The sequence below is a fragment of the Neltuma alba genome, unplaced genomic scaffold, assembly GCF_004799145.2.
Source record: "Neltuma alba isolate B1F8T4 unplaced genomic scaffold, ASM479914v2 tig00004867_pilon, whole genome shotgun sequence".
In the NCBI taxonomy this organism is placed as follows: domain Eukaryota; kingdom Viridiplantae; phylum Streptophyta; class Magnoliopsida; order Fabales; family Fabaceae; genus Neltuma; species Neltuma alba.
The window spans coordinates 16,163-30,943 of NW_021633890.1; the positions used below are offsets into that span (position 1 = coordinate 16,163).

Consider the following 14,781-nt stretch of genomic DNA (forward strand, 5'->3'; position numbering starts at 1 on the left):
TTTTTTAGGGAGCAAAATTACAGGATTCCTGGCCGTTTGTCACCATTTCTGACAATAAGAAGTAGTTGAACTAAAACAGCAAAAAGAATAAAATATCTAAGGGGCTAATTGGGATGTAGAATAATATGCATATAGCTCTGCCCCCCTGCTTACCTGTATCAGTGTGTGACCACTTGCAATAACTGACATTTAATAAATGGATTCCTTTCACATCACGACAACTGACATGCATTTTCCGGTGATACCTTTTTTTAAGTTATTCATCCAAATTGCCGCAAACTGTTAAGGCGGATGGGGATGTGGATACAAGAGTATAGTTATAATGGTACAATTAACAATGATGTTGTGTAAGCAGTGTGCTAACTATTAAGTTGGCCAAAAAAAGTGTTAATTATTAAACTTATATGATAGTTTGTTGTGTATGACTTGAAAAATTTTATATACCTGCATGGAAAATTTTGAGTTGAATCCTTTTATCTTCTATTGATTACTGAAGACGTAATTAGTGATCATTAAATTTGGGTATATTAAAAGACATTAAATAAATTAGTTAATTATAATAAATGGGATCTAATTTTTCTAAAATACTTATACATAATATTAGATTATATATGAAGTTATAAGCTAAGTAATTAGTTTAAAAATAGTGATAAATATGAGAAAAAAAGTAGACCCTCATTTTATGTCTAGGACTAAATCTAAACCCCACCTGACTTTTATTTTAGAGACAAGAGGGAAAAAGAAAAGGGGACCGGGAAGATATTAAATTATTTTTCAGGCTAAATTTTACGTTTTTTTTTAAACGACCATATACAAGTAAATTAGTTTTTTTTTTATTTTGGGATACAGATCGAGTCCTTTGGCGTAGTTATATTAGCCAGTTTCAGATGGGAAATGAAAAATTCTATCTTTGAAAAACATTAAATCAACTTCAAAAAATAAATTAATGTGAGGATATTTTTAACTTTTTGAAAAGAAAAATCCCTTAAAAAAGATGTTTAAATAAAACAAATTTTTATTTAGGTTATTAATATGTCAAACTCTTAATTAGATTACATGATCTAAAGAAAGATTTTGAAATTTTATAAAACGACTCTAACATCCCTTAGAAACCAATAAAAGAAGAATTCTAAATTAATATGTTTTATTTTGTAATTAACACATTTCATTTATAAATTAACAACTTTTTGTCTTTGGATAAAACATGATTATAATACAATCTTAAAAATTAATAAATTTAATTACCTAATTAACAAGTTTTAATTCTAAACTAACATCTATATATCTCCAAAACACAGTTATTGTAAGTCTTTAAATAAAACTTGATTATAATATAACCCTAAAAATCAACATCTTTGATTTTACAATTAATATGTTTCAATTCCAAATTAATAATTTTTAGTCTCCATGACACACTTGCAATGAGTTTTTAAATAAAATTTAATCATAATACATTCTTAAAAATTAACATGTTTCATTTCACATTTAAACACGTTTCAATTGTAAATTAACAACTTTCTATTTTGCATAACACATTTGTAATAAGTTTTTGAATAAAATTTTATAACTATACAACCTGAAAATTAATATGTTCTATTTTGCAGACGTTTCAATTTTAAATTAACAACTTTCAGGATAAAACTATCATAATTAATGGAGAAATATTTAATATAAAAACTAACTCATCGTTAGCTCCTTAATCAATTTTTCAACTTTGTAATAGCAGACACTAAGTTTCTTTTGTTTGGAGCTGCTACAAAATACAGGAATGCTAAAAAAATCCTCAACTCTCTAAGGTTCTGATGAAAGAAGCATTAAAGTCATTTCATGAAATTTTAACATCTCTTTTTCGATCATGTGACCTGATTAGGGTTTTGACGAATTCAATAATCCAAATAAGAATTTGGATTATTTAACAGTCTTTTTTAAAGAGATTTTTTGTTTTTTGAAAACGTTAATCAGTATTAAAATATAAATAAAAATCCTAATAAAATGAAATACTCTGTGATTAGTGCATCGCTACTCATTTCCCCAAGTTGACGTGTCACATTTAGTTATTCAACAAAATCTTTAAAAAAAAAATTTGCTGGACACTTTTTTTCCTTTATTTTTAAATATAAAAAATACCCCTTGATTTGTTTGGATTTTTATTTTTACAATCATTCTTACAGATAAATTTTCTAACCAAGAGAATGGAGAAAGAACCCAGGAGATGAAGATATTCATTTCCTGAATCACATCACAATAACAAAAAAAAATCAAGGCAAGAAGCAGCAATAAACAATTTTTAACAAAAAATAAAAATCATTTATAGATTCCAAATATTACACGTACCTCAATTGAAAAATTCTATATATTTAGAACAACGCTTTATCAAAATCATGCATATTTATAACCCACTTATAATAATAATATACATGGAGATAATACGTGGTCAGTTATGTCAATCAAACTTTACAAATAATTAAACATTTACAAAGTCTTACCAATGGACATTTTGTTGAAAATTTAATAAATTATGAGAATTCAGCCACACATTTTTAAATTATCAAAAGAATTAAAATATGAAAATATTATAAGAAATATAAACTATATATTTCTAAAAAGTTGCCAAGACCACATTATCGCATCCTCTCTCTGGTCACGTGAATAATGCATATGTGACCATAATTAAGTCATTTGCTTGCCTATTAGTCTATTACTAATATAAATCAAGAAATTAATAGCAACATATATAATAAAATTTATAACAAATTCGCATTATTATTAGTAATAGTGCTTATTTTATTATTATTATTATTAGTACTACTACAAGCACGACTCAATATTTAGAATATCAAGAAAGTATAGTAGAAATTGATAGGGGGGAAACGCAAAATGTCGATCTAGCGATTTCGTTCTTACAGATTTACTTATTTTCATTTATTTTATTAAGAGAAAATAAAGTCTCTGAATTAACTCTCTAATAGTAATAGTCTTATTTTTCACTCGATTTATTTTGTAATAGATAAAATTTGGAGAACCATTATGTGCTCCTCATATATCATTAGAATTTTTTAGTAGTTATATTATTTTTTTTATATCTTATGCTGATTTTCCCATAAAGTATTACTACTATAATTTATCTCCAAACTTTATTTTTCCCTCTCAATTAATTAAAATGATTATCTCCTAAAGGCTTCCCTTTGAGACTATTCCCTTTTTTCCAAGAAAATACTATCTCTGGTCCTAATTATAACAACCAGTTGACTAATTTGAGGAGATTAAGGAAGTAAGTTAAGTTAGTTATTTGTTCTAAATAGATGTTATCTTTCATAAAATATCCTTACCAATCAAGTGTATTGACTAGAACTATCATTGTTAGAAGGGCAACTTTGAAAAAAATGTATAAATATGAGAGACAAAGTGGATTGGGGTCTTATATTTAGGACCAAAATAAAAGTCAAACAGGATCTTATATTAAGGACAGGAGGTAGTAGTTAAGTAGGCAGAGATTTTGACTTATATTTGATTAAATTTATAATTTCTCCATACCTATTTAATTAAATTTTATATATTTTTCTTTCTACACTTAATTATAAGATAAAAATTTTTGCTACAAAATCTTTTTTCCGCCACAATTTTACTAAAAAAAAATATACTCATTACATATTTCACAGATTAATAGAGTATTTGTTTAACACAACCGGGAGATATATATAATTCAAATATTATTTGTTGATATTCAGATATTTTGGAAAAAAGAAAAAGAAGTCTTGATATTTAGATGGCTGGATTAATAAGAGAATAGGACAACAGAAATTGATAAAAATATTTCCCTGCGCACTGTTCTAAGTACTTCAAGAATTATTTCTGGAATTTTTGGAGATTGCAAAACATCTTGACGTGAAGAGCAAAATTTTTTTTCATCCTCCTCTTATGTACAGGACCTAATTAGGGAGTTGATATTAGTCATATGTGCAAGATTTATTTCACAAATTTATCATTTTTTTCAAATTAATATTCTCTCAATAATAGTTAAGTAAAAGAGAAAGGAAAAAAAATTAAAAAAGATGTTTAGGGTATTTTAAAAAAAAAGACATATCACATTAATCAATTTAACCAACATCTTTAATTTATTTAAATTAATTAATTAGGTTTTATATTAAAAACAGAAAGAGTATTTTTTTAACACTGTCAGAAAGATTATAAATAAAGGCTCTGGAATTACCCTGAAATCATCCAACCACATCATTTTAAGAACTCTGAGAATTCTCTCTGAGATATTGAAACTTTTCTTTATGCCTATGATTGATTTTTCAAAAGACAGAAATTAGCAACTTTATAGGACGAAATCTTGAACTCTAACACCCAAGACTGGTTTGGTACGAGGAAAATAGAAGGAAGAAAATAGGGAAAAAAATTTAATAAGCTCGTTTTGAAAAACTAGATAAAAATATTTTAATTAATTTTTCTTACTTTTTTATATTGTATTTTATTATCCTACTTCTCTAATTTTTAAAAATAAACTCATTAAAACTTTTCATCTCTTTTCCTCTCCTTCATTTTTCTTGTACCAAATGGACCTTAAAGTAATTGTATTCTCCTTGCAATTAATTTTCTCTCATTTTTATTATTATATTTTCTATTTACTCTCATTATTTATATGATTTAATTTATCTTAGTTACTTAAATAACTAATTCAAAAACGTATCTTCTTCGTAGGCACGACTCTGAAATAGTCATAGATCCGGTACATTTCTGGAAGCAATCAATATTCTGAGAAATAAACAATTCCAGGACGTAATTCATAAGTTATGAATTTTTATAGATTAACGGAGTATTTGTTTAGGGCGTCCAGAAGATATAATTCAAATATTAATATAGTACTGTTGATTTAAATTATTTTCACAAAAAAAGAAAAATAAATCTTGATATTTTATATTCAGATAGATGGCTGATAAGAGAACAAGGCCGAAAGGAGTAAATAAAAATATTTTCTAATAAATTATAAAATTTAATATGAATTAGGCATTGATATTAATATCATTTACCAAAATAATAATATTAATAACATCAGCATCAATATCATCGCCAGTAAAGAATTTAAATCCCATTCTTATGCATAAAAAATATAAATTTCCGCGTGTGTAATGTTTATAAAAGATTTGTAGCCGTACCCATATCTAATCGAGTACATGATATAGTTAAAATTAAATGAATTATCAATATGATAATATTTATTGTATTCATGGTATATTGATTTTCTAAAGATGATTTAGTTACTAAATTTTTATTTCATTAATATGTATTTTAATATGAGTTAATTTTGGCCCAAAAAAACTATGAATTAATTAAAAAAAGGTAATGATTCCAATATTTTGATTGTTTACAAAGAAGGTACAGAAAATGGATGAAATGGAAATATGTTGTTAATATTCAATAAAAATTATTTAAAAAATTATAATTCAGATAATTCAAGCTACATGTACGTAATTAGCTATATTAAAGGATCATTTTGCAATAATTAAATGAAGCGAATCCATATACAGTAATTCTCTTTCCTTCGCTAATTGCATAAAAAAGAACATAACGGTAAGTTATAAACATCATATTTAGGCTCCTTTCAAAGAAAAAGAAAGAAGAGAAGAGAAGAGAAAAAGAGTCATCGTAATCAAAGGATCAATGGCTACTGGAAGCGTTTTGAGATGCCAGCACTTCCCCAACTTTTTTGAGCCGAAGCCTCCCACGGTTCATACATTTCATTCATCTTCCTCTCAATGCCCTTCATCCGACGCAGTCCTTGCCCTAATAAAGTTATCTTCTGTAGTATATTATTCAGTGTGATTAGGATTCAAAACGAGGAGGTTCTTGCACGCAAATATAGAAATACGTTTAAGGTAATAATTAAATATCAATTAGAGTAAATTATAATGACCACCCCTCTATCTTCTCCTAATCACAAAATCTCTCTTTTACTTTAAAAACCTACGAACCTAAACCTCCTCTAAAATTAAAAGTTATACTCCACATGCCTCCGTCTTATTTTTAAAATTCTTATTTGATCACACTGTTCATTTTAAAACCAATTAGCAATGAGGAAGGCATTCGCATTAATATATGTGTGTGTATGTATAGTTAGGATCGAATAGAATTGGAGAGTGTATGAATTAGTCAGTGGCCATGTATATGAAAAAGGCAGAAGGTAGTTGGACAAAACTCGCCAGCATATATATACCTAATTAAGTCAAAACAGAATTTAAGTATGTTATTTTTTTTTAATTATTGAAATAGTATCGTGCTTGAGCTAATTAGACACTAACATATATGTCATAATTTATGAAATTAAATTAGGGGCATCGATGCACCAGAAAGTGAAATGCCATGCGGTAAAGAAGCAACAGAGGAATTGACTAAGATTGTTCAAGGAAAGTCTCTGAGAATTCTTATTTACGAAATAGATTGTTACGGATGCTTTGTGGGAGATACCTACTGCGATAACATTACATCATAGCCTGTTTATGTCTAGTTATATAAAAATTAAACAGCCACCTAACATTTCTTTTTCCCTTTTCTATTAAGTAATAAGGAATTGATGCTGAAGAAAGGATTTGCATGGTATTACTCCATTATGATAAGAGAACAGAATTAAAAAATGTAAGTAACGAATCATATACTATCAAACCTCTTAACTTTCTGTTTAATCTGTTTTTGTTTTGAGTTTTGCTATGTTTTTCATCTTTTAGTAACTTTGCATTATTTTGTATGGTACGTAGTGGGAAGCAGAAGCAAGAGCAAAGCAAGCTGGATTATGGGCTTCTCCTAATCCTGAGGAGCCATGGGAATGGAGAAAGAATCAGCGGAATAATGCAGCCTGTGCCGCCGTTTCGCATCGCAGAGATAGAAAATCACCTCGGAATAATGTTCCTCCCAGACTACAAAAAATCCCCAACTCCTAGACTGTTATTTTCTTTTCTTTACTTCAAAAATTTGTGAACATGTATGCGTATGACTCGAAATGATGTATATACATTGATATTTTTCAGTTCAATCCTTTTATCTTCTATTGATTACTAAAGCCATAAATCATAAATGTTTACAATGTTAAAATGATACCAACGAAAACTTTATTTCCAAAAAACTTAGCAACAGAAATTATGTTTATACTTTATAATATGAATAGACAGAAGACAACAAAAATCACTACAATGATTATTTCAAGAGGTAATTGTGTGCGTCTTCCATTTTGAGACCATGTTGACTGAAAAAATTCAAAATATTCAATCTTCCAAGGCACATGGGGGATACTGGCTAATGACAACTTAGTTCTGCGGGTAAAAAAGAAAAAAGAATGACAATTTAGGTCCCAGTAAGAAAATTAATGTTAAAATAAGATTTTTATTTAAAAATAAAAGAATTTTGACCAATATTTACAGCAGAAAAATCTTGACAGGGAGATCGACGACTTGAGTCGTTACAAGATGAGAAAATTAGTGCGAGACAGGGATTTAGAAGTCTGAGTATGTATTTAGAAATTTAAGCGGATTTTATATATTTGCATGGAAGATTTTCAGTTGATCCTTTTATCTTCTATTGATTACTAACGACGTAAATATTAATCATTAAACTTACGAATATTAAAGAAGTTAGATAAATTAATTAATTATAATCAATGAAACTTAAAATATTTCTACATAATATTAGATTATATATTAAGTTATAAGCTAAGTAATTAGTTTAAAAAAATTATATATATATAAGAGGGGATTTCGGTTTTACTTCTAGGGTCAAATCTAAACCTCCGGCTAACTTTTATTTTAGAGACAACAAGGAAAAAGAAAAGGGGACTGGGTCAAACGGCGATATACAAGTAAATTGTTATTATTATTTTTTTTTTTGGGATGCAGATATTCGAGTAAATTAGTTGTTCTCGAATCCTCTAGCCTAATTATATTAGCTAGTTTCAGATACGAAATGAAAAATTCTACCTTTAAAAACATTAAATCAACTTCAAAAAATAAATTAATGCGAGGATATTTTAAGCTTTGGAAAATGTAATCAATATTAAAATAAAAATAAAGATGCTAATAAATTGTAATACTCTGTGATTAGTATGTAACTCATTGAGTCATTTCCCAAAGTTGACGTGACACATTTTGTTATCCAACAAATCCTTTAAAAAAAAGTTTTTTCTGTACATTATTTTCTTTATTTTTAAATATAAAATACCTCTTGATTTCTTTGACTTTTTATTTTTACAATCATTGTTAAAAGATTATATAAGATGATTAATATTTTTTCACATTTTCAGATAAATTTTCTAACCACAATAATGGAGAAAGAACCTAGGAGATGGATATATACTAATTATATATCATTAATATTAATATTCTTTTTGACTAAATACATGTATTCTCTTATAAAACGTAATCCTCCCTTCGAGCATTAAATGTTGATACTTCTTAATTTGAAGAAGATATTCATTTTGGAAATCAAATCGCAATAATAAAAAAACAAAGCAAATTTTGTAATAAACAATTTTTAACAAAATTAAAAATTATTTATAGGTTGCAAAGATTACACGTACCTAAATTGAAAAATTATATGTGTTTAGAACAACGTTTATCAAAATCATGCGTATTTATAACACACTTCTAATACGGAGATAAGACATGATCAGTTATATCAATCAAATGCTATAAATAATTAAATATTTACAAGTTTGAACAATAGAAATTTTGTTGAAAATTTAATAAAGTATGAGATTCCAGCTACAAATTTTTAAATTATGAAAATAATTAAAATTTTAAAGTTATAAGAATATTAAGTATATTTCTAAAAGGTTGCCAACCCCACATTATCACATGCTCTCTCTAGTCACGCGAGTAATGCATATGTGACCATAATTAAGTCATTTGCTTACCTATTAATATATAAATCAACGAATTAATATCAATATATATAAAATTTATAACAAATTGGCATTAATATTATTATTAGTATTACACCAGGCACCACTCAATATCTAGAATATCTAGAAAGTACAGTAGAACTTGATGGGGGAAAACGCAAAATGTCGGTCAATGATTTCGTTCTTAAAAGATTCACTTATTTTCAGTTATTTTATTAACAGAATTAAGTTTCTGAATTAATTCCCTAATATATTTTTCACTCAAGTTAGTTTTTAATAGATAAAATTTGAAGAAATCATTATGTGCCACCCATATATCATTTTTTTCTTATAGTGATTTTCGCATGAAGTATTATAATTTAGGGAGAATCCCAATTAAATCCAGCCGAAATATCTAAATTCAGATTTAGGCCTACACTTTTAGCAAATTTCTAATTAGGCCATGAGATCTAATTAGGGATTTTTTAATGTTGTTAAATCACCAAAATGCCCTTCTTCAATTAAAAAGAAAACTTGATTAATATACCTCTCCCGAGTAATTCCTCATATCTTATATTTTTTTTAGACCAAAAAACATATAAGTAATTTTATAATGTTTGAAATTTGTATATATAACTTATACTATTAAAAATATTTTAATAAAACATGTTAAATTACAAATATAAGTAAAATTATAAATATTTTTTATTTTCAGTTCTTGTAATTTACATTAGTTTTGTTTATTTAAACAATGTTGGATCCAACTGAAAATGTAAATGATTACGATTTAATATTAAATTTTTATTATGATTAAAATATTTTAAAATTTTAAAATAAATATTTACAACCTGAAAAGAAAAAATATTAAAAATATTATTTAAAGATTACATATATTATAATTTGAAATGTTTTATGAAAATATTTTGAAGATTTTAGTTATATTACAAAATTTCAAACACTAAAAAATTATTTATATTTTTTTTGTCTAAATATTAATAATAAGAGATGATGAACCACTCTAGAGGGATAAAATAATCAATTTTCATTTTTAACTAAAGAGGGGCATTATAATTATTTAACAATATTCAGCAATTCTTAATTAAGTCTTATGTCCTAATTAAGAATTTGTTAAAAGTGTAGGTCTCAATTTAATTTTAAGTATTTCAGCAGGATTTAATTAGGATTTTCCCTATAATTTATCTCCAAACTCTATTTCCCCCCTCTAATTCGAAAAGCCTCCCTTAGAGACTATTCCGATTTTTTTCCCCAAAAAAATATATTTGACAGGTTTATAGTTAAGTAGGCAGAGATTTTGACCTATATTTGATTAAATTTACAAATTCTTTATGCATATTTAATTAATTTTTATATATTTTCCTGTCTACACTTAATTCTAAGATAAAAATTCTGGCTACAAAATCCTTTTTTCCGCCACAATTTTACTAAACAAAAAGATCTACTCATTTCATTTTTTTTAATATTGCATTAGAAAAATTATAAATAGAGGGTCTCTATCCTAAAATCATTCAAAAAATATTTCAAGAACTTCAAGAATTCTCTCTGGCATATTTGGAGACTACGAGGCTTATCTCAAAATCAAGGGTAAGAACTCATCGCAAAGTCCTCAAGAGCAAGAACTTTTAGAGCATTGAGGTTTTTCTTTGTATTCTTGTGATTGTGTTTTTGGAAGATAGAAGCTAGCAATAAGAAGAATTTTTAACCATAGTGCTTCGAGTCATTGTATACGTATTCACCTTATAATGTTTTTTTTTCTTTGTTTTTAATTTCACATTCTCTACTTATTCTGGTTATATGATTTACTTTTTCTTTTTTTCCCCAAAATTATTAATTATGCAAATTAATAAACACACAACCTCCTTATGTATAGGTACAACTCTAAAACACTCATAGTCCCCTGCACTTGTGGAAGCACCCAATATTCATATTCAGAGAAATAAATTCAAAAAATTCTGCAGAACGTTGCAGGACGTAATTCGTAAGGTATGAATTTTCACAGATTAATAGAGCATTTGTTTAACACATCTGGCAGATACATATAATTCAAATATTATTAGATTACTTGTTGATATTCAAATATTTTGGGGAAAAAGAAGAAGAAGAAGAAATCTTGATATTTAGATGGCTGGGTTAATAACAGAACAAGGCCAGCATAAATTGACAAAAATATTTTCTTACACATTATTTTAAGTGCTTCAAGAATGCTTTCTGGAATTTTCGGAGATCGCGAAGCATCTTGAAATCAAGATCAAAAACTTCTTCGTATCATTTTTTTTAAATATTGTGTCAGAAAGATTATAAATAAAGGCTCTGTAATTACCCAACCATTATTTTAGGTACTTTAAGAATTCTCCCTGATACATTGAAACTTTTCTTTATACCTATGATTGATTTTTCAATAGCAACTTATAGGACGACGAATGCTGAACTCTAACTTATAATTAATTTTCTCTCATTTTTATTTTTATATTTTCTATTTGTTCTCGTTATATGATTTAATTTATCTTTGTTATTTAAAGTATTAATTAAAAAACGCATCCTCTTTGTAGGCACGACCCTGAATTACTCATAGATCCGGTACATCTGTGGAAGCAATCAATATTCAGAGAAATAAATAAAAACAATCCTGTATCTTTGCAGGACGCAATCCATAAGGTTTGAATTTTCATAGCTCAAGAGAGAATTTGTTTTAGGCGTCCGGGAGATATAATTCAAGTATTATTGTATTAATGGAGTATTGATGATTTAAATTATTTTCACAAAAAATAAAAATAAATCTTGATATTTAGATATACTAAAGGATCATTTTGCAATAATTAAAGGAAGCGAATCCACATATAGTAATTCTGTTTCCTTCGCTAATTGCATTAGAAAAAAAATAACAATAAATTGTAAACATCATATGCAGGCTCTCTTCAAAAAAAAAAAAAAAAAAAGCAAAAGAAAAGAAGAAGACTCATCGTGATCATAGAAATCGATGGCCACCGGAAGCATTTTAAGATGCCAGAACTTCCCCAGCTACTTCGAGCCTAAACCTCCCACGGTTCATACTTTTCATTCATCTTCCTCTCAACGCCCTTCATCCAACGCCGTCCTTGTCCTCGGCCAAGACCTCTTCCGATTTTATCACACTTGTCAGGTATGTGTGTGTGTAAATATAGGTGGGGATCTTTTCATTGTTTTTGTAAATTTATAATGGACTCTTATGTAGTATAACTGATTAGTTTTAGTTTTGTCCCTGTTAAGGTTTCTGAAAGATTAAGAAAACATGTTTCGTCATCAAAGGCAACTCAGATTATCTGGTAATGATCGACCTTGTCCACAGTTTCACAATTTTTTTTTCACGTCTCAGGGATTTGAAACTGCTCATTCAAACTCCTTGTGGTTTCTGAAAAAAAGAAAAAAAAAATCAAATGATGCAGGTTTAGAAAACTGATAGATGCATGGAAAAATTCTGAACAAGTTCCTCTAACTCCTAAAGAAGTATCTCAGTTCATCAATAAGGCCCTCAAAGAACATCCAAAGGCTGAAGTTGAGGTATATAATTAAGTTGTTTTTCATCATTGCATTAAACTAATCAAGTGACGTATATGCTAAAATTTTGGTCCTTCTAATGTGAAAGGAACTGTTGAATTTCTATGGTCTTCCTTTGCCACATACCATAGTAGATGCAGACAGCAAAGCTACTAAATCCTTACCAAAAGGAGTCAAACTTGAACTGCATACCTTGCCTGTAAGAAAAACCTCATTACTTTCATAGTAGTGATATTTATTGTTACATTAATTTAATAATTCAAATCATAACCTTAATAATCATTTTCTTATAAACAATCGTATATTTTTGCCATTAGGTTGATTCAAGAGCAGTGGCTGATGGTGATACCATAACTGTTTATGTTCGGGCATTAGACCCTCAAGAAATTTCTTGTGTCCCTAGTCATGTGCTTGAAGCAAATGTTAAAAGAAATGAAGCTCGAATATTGAGGAATTATGCAGAGGCCAATGTCCTTCACCAAGAAATCATCAATTCTGGATACCGGTTGGTATTACATTCTCTTAATTCTAAAAATGCATGTTTGCGTTCTTCATGATTGCCAAAATGAGCCTTACTAATAAAGTTCTCTTTTATTATATATTGTTCAGCGTGATTAGGATTCAAAATGAGGAAGTTCTTGCACGCAAGTATAGAATACGTTTAAGGTAATAATTAAATATAAGTTAGATTAAATTGTAATAATTAAATATAGATTAGACTGAATTATAATGACCGCCCCTCCATCTTGTCTTAATTATAAAAATCTCTCTTTTATTTAAAAACTTGCGTACCTAAACGTCGTCTAAAATTAAAAGTTATACTCCACATGCCCCGGTCTTATTTTTAAAATTCTTATTTGATCACGTTGTTCATTTTATTTAAAACCAGTTAGCAATGATGAGGTTATTCCCATTTGTCAGCGGCCATATATATGAGAAATATAGAAGGTAGTGGCACAAAACTTGCCAATATAGGAACCGAATTAAGTCAAAGCAGAATATATGATGATTTAAGTGGTATCTCATGTTTTTCAATTGGTAGAGCTAGACACTGACACATATGTCTTGAATTATGAAATTAGGGGCATTGATGCGCCAGAAAGTGAAATGCCATACGGTAAAGAAGCAACAGAAGAATTGACTAGGATTGTTCAAGGAAAATCTCTAAGGATTCTTATTTACGAAATAGACTGTTATGGACGTTTTGTCGGAGATATCTACTGCGATAACATCTTCGTTCAGGTATTTTCTTCACTCACATTCACATTATAGCTTGTTTATCTGGTTATATAAAAATTAAACGGCCACCTAACATTTCTTTTTCCTTTTTTTATTAATTAATAAGGAATTGATGCTGAAGAAAGGATTTGCATGGTATTACTCTCACTATGATAAGAGAACAGAATTAAAAAATGTAAGTAATAAATCATGTACTATCAAAACCTCTTAACTTTCTGTTTAATCTGTTTTTGTTTTGAGTTTTGCTGTGTTTTTCATCTTTTAGTAACTTTGCATTATTTTGTATGGTACGTAGTGGGAAGAAGAAGCAAGAGTAAAGCAAGCTGGATTATGGGCTTCTCCTAATCCTGAGGAGCCATGGGAATGGAGAAAGAATCAGCGGAATAATGCAGCTTGTGCCGCCGTTTCGCATCGCAGAGATAGAAGATCACCTCGGAATGTTCCTCCCAGACTACAAAGAATCCCCAACTCCTAGACTGTTATTTTCTCTTTTTTACATCAACAATTTGTGAACGTGTATGTATGTGACTCGAAATTATGTATATACATTGATATTTTTCAGTTCAATCCTTTTATCTTCTATTGATTACTAAAGCCATAAATCATAAATGTTTACAATGTTAAAATGATGCCAACGAAAACTTTATTTCCAACAAAAAACTTAGCAACAGAAATTATGTTTATACTTTATAATATGAATAGATAGAAGATAACAAAAATCACTACAATGATTATTTCAAGAGGTAATTGTGTGCGTCTTCCATTTTGAGACCATGTTGACTGAAAAAATTCAAAATATTTAATCTTCCAAGGCACATGGGGGATACCGGCTAATGACAATTTAGTTCTGCTGGTAAAAAAGAAAAAAGAATTACAATTTAGGTCCCAGTAAGAAAATTAATGTTAAAATAAGATTTTTATTTAAAAATAAAAGAATTTTGACCAATATTTACAGCAGAAAAATCTTGAAAGGGAGATCGACGACTTGGGTCATTACAAGATGAGAAAATTAGTGTGAGACAGGATCTAGAAGTCTGAGTATGTATTTAGAAATTTAAGTGGATTTTATATATTTGCATGGAAGATTTTGAGTTAAATCCTTTTATCTTCTATTGATTACT

The 14,781-nt window shown here is 28.0% G+C and overlaps 1 protein-coding gene across 1 annotated transcript; it reads left to right on the forward strand.

Annotated features, from left to right (window-relative positions):
* The first annotated feature begins 11,864 nt into the window (after positions 1–11,864).
* On the forward strand, positions 11,865–14,135 carry LOC114746037 (staphylococcal-like nuclease CAN1). Its single transcript, XM_028934223.1, has 9 exons — positions 11,865–12,026; positions 12,134–12,189; positions 12,310–12,424; positions 12,510–12,620; positions 12,739–12,926; positions 13,031–13,087; positions 13,504–13,663; positions 13,767–13,835; positions 13,956–14,135. The coding sequence occupies exons 1-9, from the start codon at positions 11,865–11,867 to the stop codon at positions 14,133–14,135; spliced, it is 1,098 nt and encodes a 365-aa protein (XP_028790056.1).
* The last annotated feature ends 646 nt before the right edge of the window (positions 14,136–14,781 follow it).

What these genes read in the sequence shown, in the direction of transcription:
- LOC114746037 (XM_028934223.1), top strand. Translation starts at nt 11,865, where the DNA reads ATGGCCACCGGAAGCATTTTAAGATGCCAGAACTTCCCCAGCTACTTC. An exon ending in GATTTTATCACACTTGTCAG is followed by an intron (nt 12,027 to 12,133) that starts GTATGTGTGTGT and finishes GTCCCTGTTAAG; the next exon opens with GTTTCTGAAAGATTAAGAAA. An exon ending in ATCATCAATTCTGGATACCG is followed by an intron (nt 12,927 to 13,030) that starts GTTGGTATTACA and finishes TATATTGTTCAG; the next exon opens with CGTGATTAGGATTCAAAATG.